At 39.3% G+C, this 24744-nt stretch overlaps 2 protein-coding genes across 2 annotated transcripts in view; both read left to right on the forward strand.

Annotated features, from left to right (window-relative positions):
* The window catches only part of LOC143155226 (potassium channel subfamily K member 6), a 99823-nt gene extending 76495 nt beyond the window's left edge, over positions 1–23328 (forward strand). The window contains exons 3-5 of the mRNA XM_076327691.1: positions 19763–19968; positions 21212–21497; positions 22966–23328. Coding sequence (XP_076183806.1) covers positions 19763–19968; positions 21212–21497; positions 22966–23246 — 773 coding nt within the window. The 3' untranslated portion in view covers positions 23247–23328. The remainder of the gene's footprint in view (positions 1–19762; positions 19969–21211; positions 21498–22965) is intronic.
* On the forward strand, positions 23250–23793 carry LOC143155228 (uncharacterized; the record flags this gene model as incomplete). The annotated part of the gene is made up of 1 exon (XM_076327695.1): positions 23250–23793. A coding segment is annotated over one exon (246 nt), but the record flags the coding sequence as incomplete, so codon positions are not given.
* Between the last annotated feature and the right edge of the window lie 951 nt (positions 23794–24744).

A 24744-nucleotide genomic window follows, 5' to 3' on the forward strand; every position in this document is an offset into this window, starting at 1 on the left:
CAATTGCATCGTTTCATCTACCAAACTATGCTACGCTAGAATCATTCTACCTAATTACATTTGAACACGATTCTGATCTTTCAACGTTCAAGAGAGTCGTTCAACAGCAATGAAACAAGACCAGGTAGATTTTATTGCGCTGCTCGGATATACGAGACGCTCGAACGAAGGGAACAGAATATTGAGCTGCGAGTGATAATTCCCTCTCACCGTTTAATTCCGCCTAAGCCGGAACGAAGGCTGTACGTATGAGAAAGTTTCAACGAGAAGACGTAGCAAACCTTGCGGAGGATGGCTTACACCCTGACGGTGAGAGAACACCGAAAGATGAAAGGGTGCACGAGCCAAGTATTAACCAGAGTCTTATTCTTCCGGTAATTACTACTAATAACCCCCACCGCCCTCCACCGTGCTCTCGAAGTCCAAGAGAAACGAAATAGACGTGCACCACCCTATGCCCTTGTCTGGGAGCGTCTCAGAGAATTCCACGTCGGTAAACATCCGGGCTATAAATTTTTCGAGGATTCCGTGGAATTTTCGTACACTCTTCGAGATCCTCGTGGACGTTCAGCGACGCTCCTTATTACGCGGGAGGAAGGAACGGGATATTCCAGTCGTTGAAATTTCGGTGCTCATCGTCAAGAAGAATGGAGGTAAAATTCACGAACGTCAATTAAACGTTAAGTGACACTCCGGTGACGAAACGAGGACGAATTTTGAAACGAGGGAAAAAATGTTCATCACCTTTTTCTCAACGATGCGTCGGAATTCTCGGTCAGGATCTTCAAGAGTTCGACGATGGGCAGCGTTTTAATGATTTCGGCGCCGGTAATTTCGAACGAAGATGAGATAACTAACGAAAAGTGTGCAGAACGAGTGCAGCCGTGATGAAATTGGAATGTTGCATGGAACAACGTTAGAGAATATCCAAGAGTCGTTCGATACAACGGAGAAATGAATAGGACACAAATCATGGTAAAACGGGGGATTAAAGTCTTCCATGTTCGAATAAATGGAAATACTTTTCGGCGGGAAATCCACATTTATATTTGTTAGGACGTTTCAAAGTCTGGGTTTACGATACGCACACCTGGAACGCGTCATTTTTTAGGAATAGCTACTACTCGGGCTATCCCTAAGCTACTCGGGCCAACTGTACGAGAGATAGCTCTAAAAGTTTCTTCATTGACGTAATATTTCCTCGTTTGTAACGAACACGTGAACTTCTGAGGTTTTAATGCCTATCCCTTAATAGCGATTGGCGTACATAAATCCAAGCCGCGGTGCTCGAGCTCGGTGGTCTTGCCAAATGTACCAATCCCAGGGGCCTAATTTTACTCTGGTCCCCCAGAATAGTTTTGACACCGCGTATGCAACTACTGTGCCGAGCTGAAAAGTTCGTCTCTGAAAGGAATTACGGATCGTGTTGAGGCAGACGTTTTGCTGGAAGTTTAAAAACTGAACAATTACTCAACACTGTCCACATTCACCTCAACACGGGAGTCGTGTTTGCAGCTCGGAGGTGTTGGTGGTTGCGAGTTGCAACTCACGACCAATCAGGATTCCTAGACTCCCATTTTGTTAGTCACGTTGCCAAATCGTTCAACAGAACTTCTATTCAAGGACATTATACTTGATTACACAGAATTTACATTTCATAATCTACATTTCCTCCTGTGGTGGAAAGGATGATTCCAGAATTTCGATCTGGTCTAATGTACTATGCACTTTTATTACATTATTTTTAAAGCTTTCACCATCCTTGTTTCTCTAATAATACCGAGATTTTATTTACCAAATGGAGGCAGCTAATAAAATTCTTTAGAGCTGAAAATATATCTTTAAAGGTTCACTTATTAAATCAAAATTGTTATTTCATACTGTTTGGCACTCAGTGTCTTCTCTCTTCCATTGGATCTGCACATTGAAACAGTCATTCTCTCGCGATATTTGCATCAATTGCTTCTTTTCTTTTTCCACTACTCGTGTAAACAAAATCGTCACTTCAAACAATTTCTGACACGCTTGACGCAGACAATCAAGAACGATCGTAGACACCCGTGAAACCATCCTCCTTTCACGTTTCTATCAACAGCGCCGATCGCAGAAAGCTATCGCAAGATCGCGTTCGATACGCAGGTTCTTATTAAACTACGCGTTAACTAATCTTGGACAGTGTCCAAGTTTCGATCTGATAAACGAGCCCTCTTCTCGCGAGTTTCAATATAGGATAGAATATAATGGGATATCTTTCGTGAAACTTTCTTGGTCACCTTCCAAATTCGCACGACATACTTATGATGTCCCCCAGAATTATTAACCTATTCGTATTTCGGGGGACTTTGGTGTCCCACCGCCCCCTCCTTCCACGGATTACATAAATTTTCTCCTCTCTGTTGCCACCTTTTATGTTCTTCCGCACTTTACTGGTTCGTAGAGTGTTGCGGACCCTACCCTTCGCTAGTCTATCTTCGATCTCGTCTTTATTTCGCAAAAAAGTCAGCAATTTGCTTCGACCCGTTCACTCGTAAAACGCTCGCTACCGGTGCGAAAATCGCCACAATAACGGGCAACCCCCATAGACGGGCTGCAATGTACCTAGCTCCGAATGGCTTTCCGCGTGATATATGCCCCGACCTTATCGCGGTCTTATTCCCTCACCTCGTTGTTCCGGGGCGGCCACCAGCTCGCATTTCTATTAGATACATACATCTTACGTTGCAAAACAGAAACAATTAACACGTATAAGGAGCGGTTACCACGAGTAACTCTGAATTATAAAGGGAGGGAATATTGCGTTTCGAAGTGAGTCGAAATGAGAAGACATATTCATTTTTCAATGCAGAATACCTTTACGATTTTTATGGTAAGAAATATTCTACCTTCTCTTCTGAACGATACATTATTGTTCGTACGATACAGTATATTTTAGAGTTTAAGAAAAGCTTCTAATTTTTTTTTCTTTTTTGAAAAGTCGTCTACCGTGGAACGTGTGCTTTTAGTTTTGTAATTTTTCTTAAAAAGATACTATAAATCCTTTGATGCTGGAATTTTTTGTAAATCGAGGAATATTGTGTTAATTTTATTTTAGAATTCCTGATCTACAGTATTTTCTATTTTATATATTGGTGAAAGGTCATTGTTCTTTACCGGGAGTTGTAAAGTAATAATTGTAGACAATCTTTCCTACTGTGGGGTAATACGATCTAAAAATCAAAAGTTTTTGATTAAATATGTGGGATATCAAGCGTATACTATCGTCGATAGTTTTAATTAAGTATTTGTGTCGTCTGACTTTTTTAAGCAAGTGAATAACTGTATACGAAAGAAAGAACGAAGCACTCAGCGCGTTACAAATAATTTTCAGGACGTGAAACACGGAATATTTCATGACTTGCATGTTACCATTAGCACTGAAAATACGAAACATTCCACGTGCCGCGGATAATGTATCACTTATTCGAATAACAGGAGAAAGATTACAAAGGGCACTTAAACAAATGAATAAGCTACAAAGAATGCTAGTTGCAGCACAACGCAAGACTGTGTAGCATTTTGCATGATTTAATCACTTAAGCGATCGATACTTGAAACAGAATTCGCTATAGCGTGCGGTACATCTTGAAAAAAAAATAAAATAAAAATTCTTCGGTTTATATTATCGTTCACCCTCGTAAAGTATCAAAGACAGATACAATAGAACCGATATCTCTCTTAAAATCGATCCAATGAAAAATTTATAAAGAACAAAAAAGTTCCTAAACATAATTTTCCACAAATTTCTCCCAATACAATTTCCCAGTGGAAACAACCCTAATCGAGATATCCTACATAATATATACTTCCCACGATCACCGAAGTTCGCAAGCACTTAACCATCTTGCCTAACTTGTATTTTAAACTATTCACAGTGAATGATCAAAAATGCGAACAATCGTACAGATACTCCACAATACGTTCCGTGCATTCGGTTACAGTGCTCGCGGTTTGTTTCTCTGTGTATCCTCTATCGCGCGAATGTACTGCAACGTAAATAACCCTCTCAGCTACCCCGAAACAACAGACGCAATTACACGTTCGGCGTCAAAATTGCGTCGATAATCTCCGGTAACGGTAACACCGAGCACAAAAGCTACGAGACACAACAGGGGGCATCGAACAACCCCCGAGTGGTTTATCCTTCAACCCTATCGTCGACCTTATCTCCGACCGTGTCGCCTTCAACGCGCCCAGACGGAGAATGTGCGTTTCCATGAAGTAGAAACATCTTGCCGGGCTGCGCGCAGCATAAGCCAGCGCGCGAGATATACTTTATGGGGCAACATTTCGCTGACGGTGTCGGCGTGTACAAGCAGCCGCAGAGAAGTATCTCATACATCAGAGACGCACACCGTCTCCACCACGCGAACACTCTCGGTATTCCGTCCACATCCTTTCTATTTCATTTTATTCCTCGGTCCCCCTCCCGTACGCTTTCGTCTGTTTCTCGCGCCACTCCATCTTCTCCTCTCTCCCACTCTTTCTTCATCTCTGCGCACTCTTCGTCCTTTTTCGCGAGCTCCTCGATTTTCCGGCCTCGTGTTTTTCTTCCCGGCGTGCCCCCCATATTTTCTCCTTTCCGGTCCTCGGACAGAATAATTTCATAAATTTCCGAAAGAAAATTCACGTCTCGGGACATCTGTTTACTAGTCTCGGACGCTACGTCAGAGGTTGCACATTGCGGAACGAAACGTTTTACCAGTTAGGAGGATGGACTCTAGAGGTACGAATTGGATGGTGTTTGTTAAGACTCGAAATATCGGTTCCAAATTATGTAGGAAGGTACGAACTTCTAAGCACGTGGTGTGTGCAAACACGTCGAGTCTGTAGAGAACTGTCAACCTTACAGGAGGATAGACTCTAGAGGTCCAAGTTGGGTTAAGTTTGTTAAGTAAAATATGAAAGAGTACTTGAGGATGATGTCTCGAAATATCGATCCCGATTATATAGAAATGAACTAACTTCTAAGCACGTGGTGTGTGCAAACACGTCGAGTCTATAGAGAACTGTCAACCTTACAGGAGGATAGACTCTAGAGGTCCAAGTTGGGTTAAGTTTGTTAAGTAAAATATGAAAGAGTACTTGAGGATGATGTCTCGAAATATCGATCCCAATTATATAGAAATGAACAAACTTCTAAGCACGTGGTGTGTGCAAACACGTCGAGTCTATAGAGAACTGTCAACCTTACAGGAGGATAGACTCTAGAGGTCCAAGTTGGGTTAAGTTTATTAAGTAAAATATGAAAGAGTACTTGAGGATGATGTCCAGGAAGGTAACTCGAAATATCGATCCTAATTATATAGAAATGAACAAACTTCTAAGCGCGTGGTGTGTGCAAACACATCGAGTCTGTAGAGAACTGTCAACCTTATAGGAAAATAGACTCAAGTCTTATAAAAGAATACTTGAGGACGATGTCCAGAAAGATGACTCGAAATATCGATCTCAATTATATAAGAACGAACAAATTTCCAAGCACGTAGTGTGCGCAAACACGTCGAGTGTATAAAGAACAGTCCTTTGAAACAGACCTGTGCAAGCCTGTATCGATCGTTTGTACACAAGTCTATCCTTGAAGACTGATCCGGGATTACCCTCGTGTATCGTTGTAAATATAGCAGAGCAATACTGCTCGCAATGTCCACGAATCAAGAACGATTATCAATATGCGAAGCATACGGATAGAGAATTTTTCGTCAGTTAAAAATCGTACAAGTATTAACTTATTCTGAGAAATTTTGATATACGTTCCAAACTCGAAGCGTCGATCTCTAGCAACCACCGTGACGGTTAATACGTTAAAAATTTGATTCTAACTTCCACACTCGCAAAAAAAAAAATTCCAATTTATCAAATCCTCCGCGACGATCCAACCACAGGATCGGATGTGAATTTTTCGCGATCTCTCGAACGCGATTGGAAGCTTATTTCCTGGAGTTGAGAGACCGTGTCTCCCCAAGGACGAAGCGTATAGGGAAAGTTTCTCGCTAATTAAAACAGCCTGATTCTTGGAAATGATCGCGATGTCTGCTCGGAGCGAGTCACAAGGGACGGTTTACGATTGTTTCGCGAGTCAAGAGGCACACAATGATGCATCAAAATTGCTATTTCCACTCGAATTCTACCTTTCAAGCGTCCTCACTGTGGAACAGTACACGAGGTTTTTCCAGTTCGGAGGAACCGGTCGAAGTCTACGATGTCCGATTGTTTCCTGAGACGGAACAGCTAATTTCGTTCTTTTCGGGAGAATCGTGTAGCGTGGTTTACTGAAAAGAGACGTCGAAGAGTGCAGGGAAGCTACAACGTTTGCGACACACAGGGTATTTGTTTTATCTCGACGTAGTGGAATATCTTACGAGCAATCGACGACGCAACAAAAAATATTCTTACGAATGTTGCTTGGTATGAAGCGGAATGGAAAAATAATTTGTAACGTATAATATTCCCCTTTGTATCAAACAATTTTTTTGAGAACATATTTTTGGTATTTTAACACATGGAGATAAAACATACACTCTGTATATGAGTGTATGTCTTATACGCTTACAAATATGTACTGAAGAAATTTTCTAATAAAACCTCTCGAGAAATTTTGTGAATTTTTTTCATGTCTGAATATTGTTCCTTTTGTTTTAATATACTCTTTACGTTTCTTCTTTGTGATAACGACGTGTCTACCAAGTGGCGTTAGATTGGAACAGAGTTCGAAACTTTTATTTTTACTTATTTATTTAACGTCTTCGTTCAACAAAGTCTATGACACATATTCAAAGTAAACGTTTACTTATCGAGATGACATACAGGAAAGATCATTGTACGAAGAAGTGAAGCCCAGTAGGCCCAGTTTCTAAATCTAACTATTGCCATTTTGAATGTACCTTGTATACTCGATATCTACTTGTCAAGATACTTATGGCTCGAGTATTTATCAAAATTTAAAAAAAATCCTTTAGAAACTTAATTTCGAGCAATAAGAATGTGTGAAGAAAATCGATTTTCCCGAAACGCCAGACTAGAATACTAGGCTTAAGCGATTCAAACGTCTTCCACGATACCCGTTGCACGTGTGGAAGCTCGGCTTAAGAATCTGTCCTTTAGAATCCCGTCTACCCTTCCTTTACTGGATTTGAATCCTGCCAGCGTGTGCCTTGATTACCTTGAATTGAAATTCAAGCCGAGTTACTACCCCGAATAAACCTACTTTCAAAGGAATAAGTTCCAACCCGTTTCGCATCCCGTTTATAAACAATTAATACTAATCGATGTACGAGGATGTACTCGAACGTTCTATGTACCAGTTTCAATCGATGAATCGCAAAAAAATATTTTACATTATTATACAAATATTACAAGTCCATCGTGTAAGACTATCGATAGAAAATTATAATTTTTCTACAACGAACAAGAAAATCTCTTCTTAAACCCTTTACCTTACGATTTTATTTTTCACTTGGTTAATTTGAATGAATAAAAGTGTAATGAAAATTACATTTATCAAATGAAAAATCAATTTAAATATTCTAGCGTAATCCGTCAAAACTGAATTTAGCAGAGACCATTTAGAACTCATCGTTTCCCCTCAAAGGATCAAAGGTGCAACCTCGCAAAAAGTAATCCTCAAAAATTCCTTTTTATCTCATAGACATCATTTTAACTAATTCTCAAAAATTCATACTTCCTCCCTCGGACGAAAATCCTTCTTCCTTCGGAGTTACTCATTCACCAAACTCTCTTATTTTTACTTTGTACAGAAAATAAAAATAAAAGTTTCCAAAAGCCTTATCTTTCAAGGTTTACAATCTAACGACACGAAACAGTCAACACCCAAAGCATCCTTTACAACGACTTGCGAACTGTTCGTTGTCACTTTGTCCAAAAAATAAAAGACAATTTCCAAACGTGTTCTCTTTTCAAATTTACAACCTAACGACACGAAACAGTCAACACCCAAAGCATCCTCTACAACGACTTGCGAACTGTTCGTTGTTACTTTCTCCAAAAACTAAAAAAACAATTTCCAAACGTGCTACTTCAAAGATTTACAACACACCAAACGACACGAATCAACACCCAAAGACACCTTTGCAACGACACCGTCTCGTGAATCCTCCAACTGACTCGCTAACTTTCGAACTGTTCGTTGTTACTTTGTCCAAAAACTAAAAAAACAATTTCCAAACGTGCTACTTCAAAGATTTACAACACACCAAACGACACGAATCAACACCCAAAGACACCTTTACAACGACACTGTGTCGTGAATCCTCCAACTGACTCGCTACCTTGCGAACAGTTCGTTACCAGCTCGGTTGAAGCGCCCCTCTCGTAGCGCGTTCCATTGCTCATCAAAACGAGAGAAATCGATATAAATCACCTGGTCGCAAACAGCACACCCTCGTGTCCGAGTTACGAATTGAAGAGCATTCGGTCGCGCTCCGAGAGCAGCTAAATAACATCCACGTAGAGCCAGCCGGCTGCTAGACGATACAGCCGCTGTCCCAGATCGTAATATCGCTTTAATTATGTGCGCCGTATTTGCGCCGGGTCGCGTTATTAATTTCGGGGTCCTCGCGCGGAGAGACTTACCATTACGACCTCGGGGGGTTACGTCGGGGATCCCGACAACCCTGTGCCACGAAACGACGTCGACAAACCGTGGAGAGGGAGGAGGGACGCTGGAACTGGGAGGGATGGTTGGATGGTTGCGATCTCAGGGACGGCGAAACGGGGTTGTTCGCTCCTCTCTCGCCGGGTGCTAGTCGGATGGCAGCGTGTGGCGCGATGCATTCGCCTAACGCGGGCATACGGCTCATCTTCGAGATGTTATTGCGCGACGAAAACGCTCCGTCCCGCCGTATGCAAATTATTTCGAGCGGTAAATTAAACAGCCGAAACCGGGACGTAAATGCTAGCCCCCCAAGATAAGTATTCTAACCTCCCCCTCGCCTTCCTCGTCGACGTTCCTCCTGGTCCTTCATCATACTCTCAGCCCCTGTTCACGGCTGCGTCCGTAAATCATCGCGTGAAAGCGTGCTCTGATTGCAAGGTGACATTTTTCAACACCGTGCAACCGTCGATGAAACTTTCGCGACGATCGAAACGGTATCTTTTGATTTTAGAATTTGGATTTTTTTTAAGGGTGTTTTCTTAGGGTTTGATGTTTTAAGTCGATTTGGGGTGTTTAGAGGGATTTTGACGGAGGTAGAATGTTTTCTATAGTTATAGTATCTCGATGGTTGAGCTTTGAGTTTTTCGAAACGATGGGTAACTATTTTAGAAAGCTGCTCGTACGTTTGACTTGAAATTTAAACTGTGTGTGCCAACCAGTTATGTTTGCAGAGATATCGAAGTAATCTTGATTTTTTTGAACGACAGTGTATATTCTTATTAAAGAAAGGAAGAAAAACAAATTCAGTGACCAATAATAAGGTGACCTTGAGTCGATTTTTACCAAAAATATGAGTTTGAGAAACTCAAGATCACCTTGGTATCTTTGACAATATAAGACACGAAGAATAAGAAAGATATTTGTTCAACAAGGGTTTTAGAAACAATGTTTTTTGAACGAAAAGTAGTTTTTCTCGACTCGATCTGTATATCGTGTACACGTAATATGAAAAATGATATACAAAGTGTAGTGTCGGTAGCCAGGGGATGAAAAAGTGAAAATAATTTCGAAATGTAGAATAAAATTTGTTTGCTCGGGGCCTCGTTTTTTTTAAAAAACGATTTCGTACATTCATCCGGTGCACGTGCAACTGAATACAACTCGGCTAACTCGTTTGTCCATTATTCATTATTTCTACTTGTCTTGGCGCTTATAAACATTGATAGTGGTACGGTATTATCTGTTTCCCATCAATCTTACTATCTTCTAACTAGTTAGAACCAGTTAAAAGTGTACCACGCCATCATCGATGTTTACGAGCACCAACACAAGGAGAAAGAATGAGTAATGGTCCCCGCGTTCGCTCCACAAATTTTCAAAATCGATTTTCTCGAAATCTACATGCCACGGGAGAAAGGTTGCACTATATTTTCGATATAGTTTCTCGCGAACTAATTTTCCATCGCGTCACACGATCGAATCAAATTTAATTCAATTTAATTCAATCATACTCGACTTAAAAAATTTCCATTTCTCCAATTATTCTACAAATTCTTTTCTTCTTAATATATTAACTATAAACACTTTCGTATAAACACTTTTCAACAAATATTTAACCGTCTAGCGGTGACTGAACATCCTTTATTTACCTGATAAATAATTTTACCCGGTTTCTTTGTTCAGAAATTATATTCCTTTCTTGGCTCGTATTTATAAAATTATACGTGTTTTTCATATTTTTGAGAAATTGACCCACGACGATAGCACCGACGTGAAGAAAAACACTTTGCTCCGTAGAGGAACGAAAACACGAACTCGGTCTCTCAAATGTTAATTAGAATTTTATGCTTTCCCGTGTATAAGTATCGAGTGCGTGTGTCGTGGTAATTGTACATGAAAATTCCTTAATTTTAAAAATGGCGAAAAAGTCACGTGCCTGTCGTAAAACCAGCTGGTGCAGGGCCTTATCACAATGCTTCACTGGCGAACAACTGCACCGGCAATCGCGGTTTGTAGGATATCCTGGTCACTGACATCCGCCGAGTTTTATGGTCATGCACGTTAAATCTCTTGTTACATCGTTCGAATACTTTCGTATTTAAATGAAAGTATAATGTAATCACGGGTATACACATTATAATACGAAATGCTCCGGGTATGATTAACGAGGTCATATACTCGAGCGAGAGAAAGGTTACAGAATTTTTTGGCGAAAGCTCGCCTTTTACCCGCACTAGTTGGAAAGTTCATTCTTCATTTTCTTTTACCGCGACACTTTTATAAGCAGGGTTCCGCAACTTCGAATAATTTTCTTAATCAGTTGTATTTTCTTTCTACGAGTATCCTCGTAAAATGATCGTTTGTCGAAAACTTTCTAAAAAACCACCCTCTGAGATGAAGAAAATATCTGCACCCAATGTGGGACATTTATAACGATTGGAACACATATTCCCACGATTGCTCGACCAATATACATTTTTCTACGCACAATCAGTTGTATTTTTTTTCTACGAGTATTCTCGTAAAATGATCGTTTGTGGAAAATTTTCTAAAAAGTCACCCTTTGAAAGCAAGAAAATATCTGCATCCAATGTGGCACATTTAAAACGATTGGAATACATATTCCCACGATTGCTCGACCAATATACATTTTTCTACGCACAATGCAATTATTTACCCAGTAATCTCTAATTAACACACCCAGTACGAGCACGATACACTTACGTAAAGTGCATTTCGATTTTGTTGTCTATAAGTCAAATATAAATCAAAACAAGAAATCATAAAAAAGATTTAAACCTCAATGAAGAAATTTTCAAATATAGTACATTCACCTAAAAATTAGAAAATTAATTATACGTTATTAACTTTCTCTCCTGATCCCCTCGAACTTCTCTCACTTTATAAACACTCGTACTCCAAAAGTAGGAAAATAAAAATCGAAAGATACCAAAGGGAGAAATGAAATATTTACAAATTCCGTGCCCTTGAAAATTAATGATCGACCATTCGCGTCGAAAACACGATAGAGAATTAACTTAATCGAGACCGCGCGAAAGAACGTGTACGTTGTTATCGTTTCGCTGCGCAACGCGTGCAGGCGTAAATTGGTCGGTGGTCTAGCCGATAGTGGTCAGCCTTCTATTATTTTTACCAATGTAATTTCTCCTCGTTTTCCAGACAGTTTGTTCGGTCGTCTCGCGAAAAATGCGCCCGCGGATTGCGGTTACAGGGAAAATAAATAATCCCCGGAGTCTCTTCCGTTTCTCGTTTCGTTTCGCTTCGCGTGTCTCGTGTCTGTTACCTTTTTTATCGCGATACCGTCATCTCGTTACACCGTTCCGGTATTTCCCCCCGTACGCCCCAGTGGCGGGTCCCCCCTTTCCCATTCATGCATCTCACTACCCCGAACGTAATATGGTGTTTTTGAAAAGCGACGGATGAAAAATTGTTTGCCCGGCTATTGAGACCCCGGCGAGAGAAATGTTTAAATAGCTCGGAGAGTAACCCAGTTTTCATTCGTACGGTAAGGAGGGGGGTGGGGGAGGGGGTGGTGAACAATTGTAGACCTGTACTTTTGGCAACACGAACGATTATTGTTTGCCCGGTCTGTAGAGGCTGCTGAAACTTCGGAACGAATTTAAAATACGTAACAACAGTCATTGGATACGTATTGCTATCTAAATGTGTCTCTACGTCGGTCGAAGTTGGGAAGAAATGGTGCGGTGACGTCGTTCGATGATGGTGTGTAATGACTCATTGTGTCTGTAATGGGTGTAATAGAAAAAATGTCGAGTGATTGTGGAGCGTGCAACAACAGAGCGGTTCGATAACTATTGTCACCTGAATGTCTCTCGAACTACGATTATGAAGACCTGTACCATTGCCACCTAAGTGTCTTTTAAAGTACAATTATGTAGATCTGTACCTTTGCCACCTAAATGTCTCTCAAACTACGATTATGTAGACTTGTACTTTCGCCATCTAAATGTCTTTCAAACTACAATTATGTAGACTTGTACTTTTACCAGTTCAAACTACAATTATGTAGACCTGTACTTTTACCATCTAAATGTCTCTCAAACTGCACACTTGTCCATTGAAATAGGGAAGAGGTAGCGAGACGACATCGAAGATCACACGTGGCAAATGAGTGTGGACGTATGTGTTAGAGCTACCGAAATTATGGTTGACACCTGACCTACTTTCATAGTGTCCTATACCCTACCTCGATACTTGCAACATTCCACGTTCGAGAACCATTGAGAGCAAAATTCTGAGAATTCAAAATAAATCGAATTAAACGACTTCAATTGAATAGACTATGTCTATTTTGCTAAAAATTCAAAACTATACTCAGTTTAAACATGGACGACCTTTTTGAGGGAATTGTATTTATTAACAAAAATGTAAATTATTCTACGAAAATAAGAAATTGGTAAATCATTGGTATCATTCGTGAGGATTCGTTTTTGAGGTATATCGATACTTAAGAAATTAATATTTAGGGATACTGTGTAAATAATAAACTTAGGTTAGGTTAGCGTAATGCATATTAGTATACTATAGGTAATATTATTATTACGTGTTGCTCGTATCTATTTTCCACTCGTATAATTTTAATCATTTCGAAAAGAATATAAATTTGTTCATTTTCGTATAACAAGGTAAAACCGTATAAATTTCTCAACAAATCCTCTGTCATGTGGTTTCGTATTGTTCTGATAGAATAAAGCTTTGCACCACACGACGCAAAACCCTCCATTTTTCTTTTAATACCGACTTGGAACTATCTAATTGCCAACGATAAAACACTTTAGTTACCGTTGGATTCCGAGGCAATAATTGATAATTCCCTCCATACACTATTAAGCACTTAATAAAGCAGGTGCTGTTTTCTGTTAGGATATTGTGTTCCGCCAGCCATATTGCCATTTTTCATCCGACGTTCATAAACGTTTCACGTTTCAATCTAAAAAGAAGAGTACACACTCATCTTTTACTGGCAGTTGACTGCTGACCAATATTTTTCGAATGTTGGAATAAGTGGAGTTCAGTTCTTGAGCCAGCTCTTCGACAGTTACAAATACGATTCGTCAATTGCCAATTAAAGATCCAGCCTATTAAATCTACCAGTAACGAGGCTCATATTTAAGAATGTAATTCTCCGATTGAAAATTCTCAATATTATATTTCCACTTCAAACCCTTGTAAACACAATATCCTGCACTCGTCAAAGTACAACATCAAAGGAAATCTCTTGTTTCAAATAACGTGTTATTTTCTTTCATTCATATTTACTGTTCCATAGAATTCTCTTTTATTTTCAATTCAAATAAAATTTGTTCGATTCGCACTATTTTCCAAATGCTTTTACATTATCGACCTATTTTTACGATATAATTAAAATCTCCACGTTCCCTTAAGGCCAAATTTCTAACCTTACAACTGCATTTCAACTTGTCTGACCATAGACGGATGTAATACCACTTGTCGGGTCATATACGGGGGTCCTACTACTTGGCCGACCATATACGGTGGTTATACTACGTGTCTGATCATAGACGAGTCATACTACTCGAGCACTGTAGCAACGTACAATTCAAACAGCAACCACTTTATTAATACTGAACACAGACTATTGCCACAATAATAAAATTAAAGTTCAATCCTTCCACTTTCTTCCCATTATGGTCTATTTGATTGCGGTCGATACATAAGTAAAGAAATCGCCACTTGAAGAGGGAGTTGTCAAATTCTAACAGTTGTTTTCCCATAAAAGTCAGACAATTAGACATAAAAAAAAGAATTAGTAAATTATTGGTCAGATTGTCGAATAGCGCAATCATTTACCTTACAAACAAGCGCAAAAGTAATAAAGCGAGGTGCTTTTTAATGCAGTTATAACCATTTAACGAGGCTCTTGCTTTTTCAGTCCTCGCGTTTCCTTCGTTCCTCGAGCTCAAGTAGAATTGACCACGCCTACGGTCAGACAAGTAGTATTACCCCGTCGATGATCAGACAAGTAGTATTACCCTGTCTATAGTTGGACAAATAGTATAACCCCGTCTATGGTCAGGAAAGTAGTATAACACTGTCCATGGTCGGACAAGTAGTGTCCCCCCTGTCTGTGGTCAGGCAAGTAGTATTGCCCTATGTGGTCGGGCAAGTAGCATTGCCCCGTCTATACTCGGACAAGTAGTGTTACCCCGTCTGTGATCAGGCAAGTAGTATTATTCCATCTCTGATCGGACAAGTGGTATTACTCTGTATATGTTCGGACAAGTAGTATGACCCCCGTCCATGGTTAGACAAGTAGTGTTACCCGTCTAGAGTCAGCCGAATAGTCTGCGCTACTGTAATGGCTATAACATCGTTAAAAATAATCGGATTTTAACGCTCTCGCGCTCGTTCGAAAGGCAAATGACTGCGCTATCCGACAATCTGACCAATAATTTACTAACTCTTTTTTTAAGTTCGAGGTTGAAATGAGAAAATATCCACGCAACTGTCGCCACCATTGTGGAGCGATTTAAGACGAAGCTTCGAGTTCTTTAAGAGAGTAATTAACGAATGGGAACGGACCGTGAACTTTTGGCTGCCACGATGGTTTCGAAAAGTGGCCAAACTTCCGTAACTATTCACCCCGCATTATAGAGACGCAGTGACGTCACAAGCAGTTGTTTCGAACTTCACCTCGCGACGTCGCGTCGTTCTATACTTTCGACGGTGTTCCAGAAGTTTAAGTGTCAATACGCTTCATACAGCCAGGCATAAAGACGTTTAATTGATTTCTCATCGCACGGTGTTACTACCGAGCAGATTTCGCTGATGGAGTTGAAACCATAGGACGGGAACATTAAACTGAATTAAAACTTACGTAATATCGCGTTACGTGCGCACGTTGCCGTGCACAGACTATACCTTGTGACCGTAGTAATACGCGACGGTGGAAAACTAACGTGGATAACTTGACGAGAACATTTTTCGATCGCGTTATTCGGTCGTGTATTGTGTAACGATGTAACGTACACGGAACTTTCGAAAACACTGCAATTTCGTGCACGTTATTTCTATTTTTTTTTTTTTTTTAATAAAATAAACAAGTAAGTCGAACGTGAATTATAGACGCGATAAAAAAATGATACGGGGAACACGATGCGGAGAGTGGATCGAATAAAGACAAGAAGCGATTGCAAATTTGCACAGTCGTGACGTCATGTTAAATATTTGACGAACCAATAAGGTAGGAGTGGATTAAATAAATACCAGAAGCAACTGTGAACTTACACAGTTGTGAGGTGACTCTCGATATTTGACGATCCGATACGGTGATGATAATATTGAAAAAATGGGTAAGTTCAATCTACCCATCTTCGTGTCCAATAGGTAATTAATTACGAATTCTAAACAAGGTGTTTTTATCATCATTCGTACATTTTGTGTTGTTCCGGGAATAAATATAAATACATTATTTATAAATACGAAATTGAAATTATCGTGATAAATATTTGAGAGAAATGGTGAGAGCAAGAACAATAAAATTGAAATTTCAAAAGAATTAATATTTTACTACGTAAAAAGTAGTAAAATGTGTACAAAGTAATCTGGACTAATCGTTGCTCGAAAAGAAACCGGAAACGAAATTATTTTGCGAAAAAATTCATTTTAAATTTTTCATCGCGCTTCTCCGTTTCAAAGAAACCTAAATCCTAGTTTGAGTCTAAGACTATGTCAAATAAAAGCACGGGGTTTCTATCTATCGCGTAGTGAATTAAACAGCAACGGAAGTAATTTCGAAATTACGTTTCGTTCTTTCTTTGCGTGCACGTAAAATTTTCAGTCGTTGCTGTGAAATGTGTAATGTTTTGGATGACATTTTGTAGGTGCATTGCGTTGCAGCGCGTTGAACAGCGCACAGTTTACTGAATAGAGAGTAAGGGACGCGTGTGTGGAACATCGAGAATGCTAGTAGAGAGAAAATGTTAAATCGGAAGAAACGTAACGAGCAAAACGATGTTCGAGAACGAAACATAAGAGATGAGCGATGCGGGATTTTCAGCCGAGTGTGATAGAACGTACATTTGCAATTTATGTTCCAGCGTGTAATTTAATTTTTCTAAAAACAAGAACTAAACGTTCTATCTTTAAAATTCGTTATCGAGTAAATAAAAGTGAAAACTTTACACCGTACGAGGCGAGACTATTTTATGTCGCGTGAAAAACAATTTACGATAGATAAAAAACCCCCATCGAGTAAAGTAAGACAAAATTAACGGTCTAAATAAAGCGGACAATTTACTTGAAAAGCTACAGAAAAAAAGCTACGAAGTATTCACGATTCGATGAAACTCGAATGTTATATTTTCCGAATTGAAATGCATCTCTCTGAAAAATAAATTACGAAAAAGACTCGTCAAAACAATCACTCTGAAATTGAAATGCTGGAGAATGAACCATTAATAAAAGCTTCATTGGATAGTGTTTAATCCGTACCGTATATTTTTAAATATTAAACAGTGATATGGTAATTTGAGTCGATCGAAAAATTATTTCGTACAACATACGCAATTTTATTAATTTGTTGAAAAAAAATCACTCGATCTTATATTTCTCCAATTTAAAACCGATTTAAGGCTTTCTAATTTAATAGTATTCCTTTTATATTGTTTTCAAGATACTGTCAGATTCTATACGTGCATAATTTAAATATTCAATTTGGCAATGTTTAGCTACCAACAGAGAGAATCGTTTCAATTGATATTCGAGCAACGGTGTAATTTATCTGACCCAGAGTTGTACATTCGTTCGATAGAAAATCTTCGTTATATCGAATCGGTCGAAAATTCAAGAGGCGGGGGTAACGAGGTCATTGTGAACAAGTTCCTTGGTCTAACAATAAGACAGCTTGTCAAACTTGGACATGTTCCCAATGAGTTTTCCAAGTCTCGCTTCTCTGCGTCCAAGCGAATTCGAAGCCGCGAGGCTTGCGCAAACATCTAACTCTGCTGACTGTAATCGATCCCCCCCCCCCCAAACGTTGTTAGTATAGACATAGGTTTCTTCAAGGAATCACATTTTTAACACAAAACTCCAAGACACAATCAAAACACTTCACTGCGTTATTTCGTCTACCCTATTATTCCAAGCGTAGTCTTTGAAATAACTTTTCGCGCGCCAAAATCTTGTTAAAACGATAAACAACGAATAGACTCGTTTTATAGCAATTTATATACAAAACCCCGAGACACAATCAAAACACTTCACTGCATTGTTTCGTCTACCCTATTATTCCAACCGTAGTCTTTGAAATAACTTTTCGCGCGCCAAACTCTTGTTAAAACAATAAACGACGAATAGAGTCAATTTATAGCAATTTATTTAATCGAATAACGCTGAAATTTCACAAATACATCCACCCGAAGAAGACTTGTGATTACTATAAGATGTCGTAAACGAATCCTTCGAGCCCAGAGATCATGTTCAACCCCATTAGATTCTTTGGGTCTTCTTCGACCCTTCGAGTCCTGACCCAATGATAAATTATTTTTCCATAATTGAAACTATTCTAACAAATTCTATCAATCACTCCTATATCTCATCAATCCCCTAATTCTACAATAAAGTTAAAAACACAAGTTTCGTACACGTGGGACATTTTCTAACCAAAGAATCTCAATGCACATCGAAACGTAAGCTTCGGGGTTAACTTGTTCCGGATGTTCACGAACTTAAGAAGCGTATGTAGATACGGAGCGATCAACGGGGGGCCGCGTTCTCTATATATTGTTATACTCCTTCGAGCAATAAAACTCGAAGCTGACAATCTGCTGTAGCCCCTAACAAATGGTAACAGATAACGGATACGAAAAGGGTCACACCGTCGTGAACGATAAGGCGAAACGACAGTGACGAATAGGCATCCGCGCAGTTCCGCGAGGTTTCCGCGAGTGCAATTCCATCGGCAATGGACTCCAAGCCACTATCATGCACGGTCCAGAGCAATTCCAATAGGCGATCCATTATCTTAAGCGGCGTCAGCCCAATCGATTCGATCCCCTTGCCCCCCCTGGTGCTTTTTCCAACCCTGTTCCTCGTATCTCGAAAATACCACCCCTTCGACCTCTTTATTTTCGCGAGACGTTAAATTTATTTATTCTTTTTTTTCTTTTCACCCTTTTTCCCCGCAAACCGGCTTGGGAGATACTAAACAACATTCGTTTACGAATATTGCACTTTCTATGTAAATTTCAGCCCTCTCCACGGCCACCAACCGTCGCCGGCTCGATTTGTCGATATTACGATTAATTGCTCCGAAGAGACTATAGGTCCATGGCTGTCGGAGTTTCCCGCGCCTTTCGATGCGGCTCTTTTCTTTTTTTTTTTTTTTTTGGTTCGTTCTTTTTTTCTTTATTTTCCGGTCGTGGATAAAATGGCTGCCGTTTTCAGCGAGGACTGATATACTGCCCGGTATAATGGAAATACGGAAGGAATGGAAATCGCGGGAATCAATATAAATCAATATTTTTAGCCTAGTGAAATACGCGTTTAAATTGTTCGCGCGTATTGTCGACGATTGGCAATAATTATGCGCTCGCGGGAATGACGGGAACCACGACAATGTACGACACGACCAGCGAAGCGTGGAATTTTTTTTCGAGAAGAAACTTTGGGTTGAAAATTCCGTTGGGGGAACAATAATTGTAGAATTTTTAAATTTCTAAATTTTAAATCGTTGTTTACGATGATTTCCACTGACGGGGCACGGAATTTTTGGCAAGAAGAAACTTTCCGCGAAATTCTGTTTCGGGGATTAATAATAATGGAATTTTAAATTTAAAAATTTTGAACCGCTGTCAAAGCAACTTTCAATAACGATAACTATGCGAACAAATGAATTCCGCTGGCGGGGTGTGGAATTTTTTTCAACAAGAAATTCTGTTTCAAATTGTTCAATAATTGGGAAATTCAGGTCCCGCGAAACTTTCGACAAAGAACTGCTTCGTTCGTTGCACAAACTTCGTTCGACGAGTGTTTACGTGCTTACGAAATAGGTGAATTCACTTTGATGCAACACTTTCCATCGTTAAATATTTAATTGCATCTTTTCAGGCTGCGGAAGCATAGCGCCGAAATCTACATGGGGGAAGATCGCGACCATGGGTTACGCCAGCCTTGGTATCCCATTGACTCTGGTCTACTTGTCGAGTGCTGGTGGTCTCTTATCCAGATGCGCCAGAGGTGTCTTTACGCGCGCCCTTTGTTGTTGCCTTTGTTCGAACTGCGGCTATTGTTGCTACGATGAACGACGAATGGAGGTGTGTACTCGAATAAATCGTAAAATCTTTAAACTATCGATCGATACGATCAAGAGATTAATTTTAATACCGACCTCGCTGCGTTTGTACACAATACTGTATTTGTGTCTTTTACTTATAATTGTTCAGTAACTCGGTGAAGAGTTAGGGAAAATTTGTCACGAGATTGTGAAACCGTATTTTAAAATAAATTTTACGAAGAATACGAATTAAGCAAAGAATTCTTTCCAAGTAAGTATTAAAAGCAAGGAAGGGTATATTGTAGAGCCAAAGAGAATGCTTCTGGGTTGAAATTCGCTGGTTAGAATTTTTGGAGAATTTTTGGCCAGCATTTCGGGATTACTTTCACGTCAAGAACATCGCTCCGAGACATTCTCTCTAACTACGTACGGTAAAATAAAAAATGATAGTTAACACCGATAGCCCGGACGAAGTAAAGTTTTCCAAATTACCGTGTTTTTCGGTCCACCGTGAACATTTTTCAAATTGACGCGTGTACCTCCAGCTGGGAAATTTCTTTGGTCGACCTCTATTGTTGCTACTCGCGGCCAAGTACCTAATTAGACATTTCGTCTCGGTGCAGGTTTTTTTTTTTTGTTAAAATCGTTTCGTATGGCCCACGTTTTTTTTTTGTCGAGATCGTTTCATACAGCCAACGCTTTTTTGTCAAGATCCTTTCATACAGCCAACGTTTTTTTGTTAAAATCGTTTTATATAGCCAACATTTTTTTGTTCAGATCTTTTCGTATAGCCAACGTTTTTTTGTTAAGATCTTTTCGTATAGCCAACGTTTTTTTGTCAAGATCGTTTCGTATAGCCAACGTTTTTTGTTAAGATCGTTTTACATAGCCAACGCTTTTTTGTTAAAATCGTTTCATATAGCCAACGTTTTTTGTTTTTTTTTGTTAAGATCGTTTCATATAGCCAACATTTTCTTGTTAAGATCTTTTCAAATAACCAACGTTTTTTTGTTAAGATCGTTTCACATAGCCAACATTTTCTTATTAAGATCTTTTCAAATAACCAACGTTTTTTTGTTAAGATCGTTTCTTATAGTAAACGTTTTTCTTTTGTTAAGATTATTTCGTATAGTCAACGTTTTTTTGTTCAGATAGTTTCATACAGCCAACGAGTTTTGCGTTGCACGCGTCGGGGTAGATTTCGTGAGCACGATCCTCGGTGTAACCTATTTTCTTTCGCGGATCGATCTTAAAATATTGCTTTTAAATTGACACTGACGCAGGAAAAAGAGAGACGCATGAGGAAGAAACGACAACAAGAGGAGCTGGTGCAGCAGCAGCAACAATTGCAGCTGCAGGAACCATTTTACGTTCGCGCGAACGCGTCAACGTTCACGAGCACAGTGGAAATTAAAGCCAGCCCGAAGGACGAAGTGTCGAGTCTTGGCTCCGGTGACAGGCCCAACGTTACTATACTCGCACCAATCAGCATTTGTCTCGGCGCTATGCTCTGCTACATTGTGGCAGGTGCTTTTACTCTGCACAAGTTAGACGGATGGTCCTTTGTGGGTACGTTTAAAAGAGATCACATTATATTATCCACGATGGCAACCACACTGGCAAAAAAAAAGAAAAACACATCGCGACGATGGTAACGTAACAAACAGGTGCACGAACAAACATACAGTCTGAATCGATTCTTTGAAAAGCTGGACGAAAGTGAATTTTTCAAGGGGAGCATTTCAAACATCGTTCTGTGTGAAGTCTTGATTGATATTTTCAAAAAACACGACGAGAGTAGGTTTTCCACAAACACGTTTCCACGTTTCTACATTTTGAACATTGTACCTGAAATCTACAAAGTATTGATCGATTCTTTAAAAACGCAAACGTTGTGGTTCGAGTGTGTAAAGTCTTAATTCGTTCTGCGGAAAACACGACGAAAGTTTTTTAAGTAGAGAATTTCAAACATTGTACCCTAAGTGTGCGAGACTTTAATTGATCTTTTAAAAAGTACGATAAAGGTAAGTTTACACGAAGGGATATAAGATAGGATTAGAACTGGCTTAGAATAGATATTCCAATATTTTCTCTGTTCACCCTTGGGAGAAAAGTACTACCTAACAGTTTTGTTTATCAAGTATTTAAGTTTAAATGACTTAGTACTTGCTAAATATTTATTGTTTGAATAGAAAAGAACGTCTTAAAAGTATTTAATACAGGTTTCCAGTATCTAGTGGTTTTCTTAATCTTAAAAAATATTTAAAGGAGTTTACGAATGGGTCGATGAGAAATCTAATATGACCATTCGCTATTAATTTTTGAGATATAATTATTACGAATTATGGAAAAATCAAAATTGACTTGTTCTAGATTTAAGTTGCAACTTACCATTTACGTTTAAATATCAACAATAAAGGAAAAAACTTTGCCAAACTTCTTGTTTCGTGTGTAGATGCAAGGCTACTTCTGCTTCTGCAATACCTAGAATAACATTTCAAATTATTAAAAAATCAAAATTGACTCGTTCTAGATTTAAGTTGCAACTTACCATTTACGTTTAAATATCAACAATAAACGAAAAAACTTTGCCAAACTTCTTGTTTCGTGTGTAGATGCAAGGCTACTTCTGCTTCTGCAATACCTAGAATAACATTTCAAATTATTGAAAAATCAAAATTGACTCGTTCTAGATTTAAGTTGCAACTTACCATTTACGTTTAAATATCAACAATAAACGAAAAAACTTTGCCAAACTTCTTGTTTCGTGTGTAGATGCAAGGCTACTTCTGTTTCTGCAACACCTAGAATAACATTTCAAATTATTGAAAAATCAAAAAACTTTACCAAACTTCTTGTTTCATGTGTAGATGCAAGGCTACTTCTGTTTCTGCAACACCTAGAATGACATTTCAAATGATTGAAAAATCAAAATTGACTTGTTCTAGATTTAAGTTGCAACATACCATTTACGTTTAAATATCTACAATGAAGGAAAAAAACATTGCTAAACCTCTTGTTTCATGTTCAACTGTAGATGCAAGCTACTTCTGCTTCATGAGCCTGAGCACGATCGGGTTCGGCGATATGGTTCCCGGTTCCTACCCCCGCCACAGCCTTTACGAGTCGAAGAACGTAACCGTTTGGTTCTGCTCCTGCTACATAATGTCTGGAATGGCGCTCACGGCGATGTGCTTCAACATCCTCCACGACGAGATCGTTCACAGGCTCAGCCACCAGGTCGAGAAGCAGGAACCGGTGAAAGCCAGCTCGAGCGTGGACGAACTGTCGACGGATCCTTTCGCGTTGACCTCGTGACAATTTCCATCTGGCAACCTGTGCCACAGGAACGGCACCGACGAGAACGACATATGTGGCACAGAACCACCTACCAGCTTGTTCGCCCACGAGAACGAAATCAATATCCTAAAGGACTCTTTCAATCAAGTAGACGTCACCAGAGACTGCAAGCCGATCTTGAAGCTCGAAGATCACGTACCGTCGATTCCTAGTGTTTACATGTTGCCGAAGGTCGACGAGGAAGCCGAGGAGAACACTGAAATGTAAAAAAAGAAGAAGAAGAAGAAAAAAACTACTCGCAGTCGAACGAAACGTGTTCGATGAAACGTAACCAAGTGAAGAGTTGAACCTGGTGAACAGAGATTCAATCGCGGAAGTTCTCGTGGAACGAGACACGAACGTTCTGAATCGATCGGTGCACTTGACGCGTCGTATACGTTAAAAGTAGAGAAGTAATCGTTCTATCGCAGTGACATAGTGTGCGCTCGCTTCGGACGAATAACGAAGAAACCGAAAGAACGGTGTCGATGATTCCGAGAACGATTTCGTTCGAGAACAAAGCAACCTTTTGTTTCTTTTTTCATTTTTTTTTCCCCCCCAACCGTAAAATTGCGTCTCGTTCTCGAAATTTTCGCAACAGAGAGTTTCGTTCGTTTCGAAAATTGAATCACTTCCGAACATTCGTTCGAAGAAACGATGACAATGTAAAGTATTCGGGATTCGACGTTTACCGTTGCGAATAAATAATTACGCATGCAAATGAACATGTAAACAAGGCATTCTCGTTGGATACGAGGGATGGTGACCATTGAAAGGAAAGTACGCGTTCCAGTTATGATTGGTAATGGCTGGAAATGGCGTTCCCGAGTTTAACGAACTAAACATTTTTCATTTCGCGTCCAATTTTACCGTACGCGGAGTAATCGAATATTTAAATTGCAACACTTCTATTAAACAATGTTTCATCGGATTATTTCCACGTACGAGAAACAACCAAATATTAACGAAAGTATACTGCCGACTTTTTCGTTATTTAACAGTAACTAATTATCAAGCGATTGTATTATCGCACATTTTGCAAGCTTGCTACTTTCTCTAGTTTTCATTCAATCAATTTCTGCTACTTTCTCTACATTTTGCTCAATTTATTTTTACCACTCTATTCTTTAACCAATCTATTCTCCCAACTTTCTCTACTTTTTATTCAATCTATTCTTGTTCATACTTTCTTTACCTTTTATTCAATCAATTTCTCTACTTTCTCTATTTTTCATTCGATCTAATTTTACTCGTCACGTTCCTCGCGTTATCAATCATCGTGTTATATTTATGTTACGTTTCCCTCGAAGGTGATTACAAAACGAAAAACCGAAAAGTTCAAATTTTATTTTCTCGTCATAGTTTCGAACATCGCGAAACAATTAATTACAATACCGGTCGGGTTTTGTCGTAATTTTCGATATACGCGTTGTCTGGTAGAAAATCGCTGGAACTGTTCACAAAATAATTTCCATAT

Source organism: Ptiloglossa arizonensis, chromosome 2 (genome assembly GCF_051014685.1).
Source record: "Ptiloglossa arizonensis isolate GNS036 chromosome 2, iyPtiAriz1_principal, whole genome shotgun sequence".
NCBI classification, from domain to species: Eukaryota; Metazoa; Arthropoda; class Insecta; order Hymenoptera; family Colletidae; genus Ptiloglossa; species Ptiloglossa arizonensis.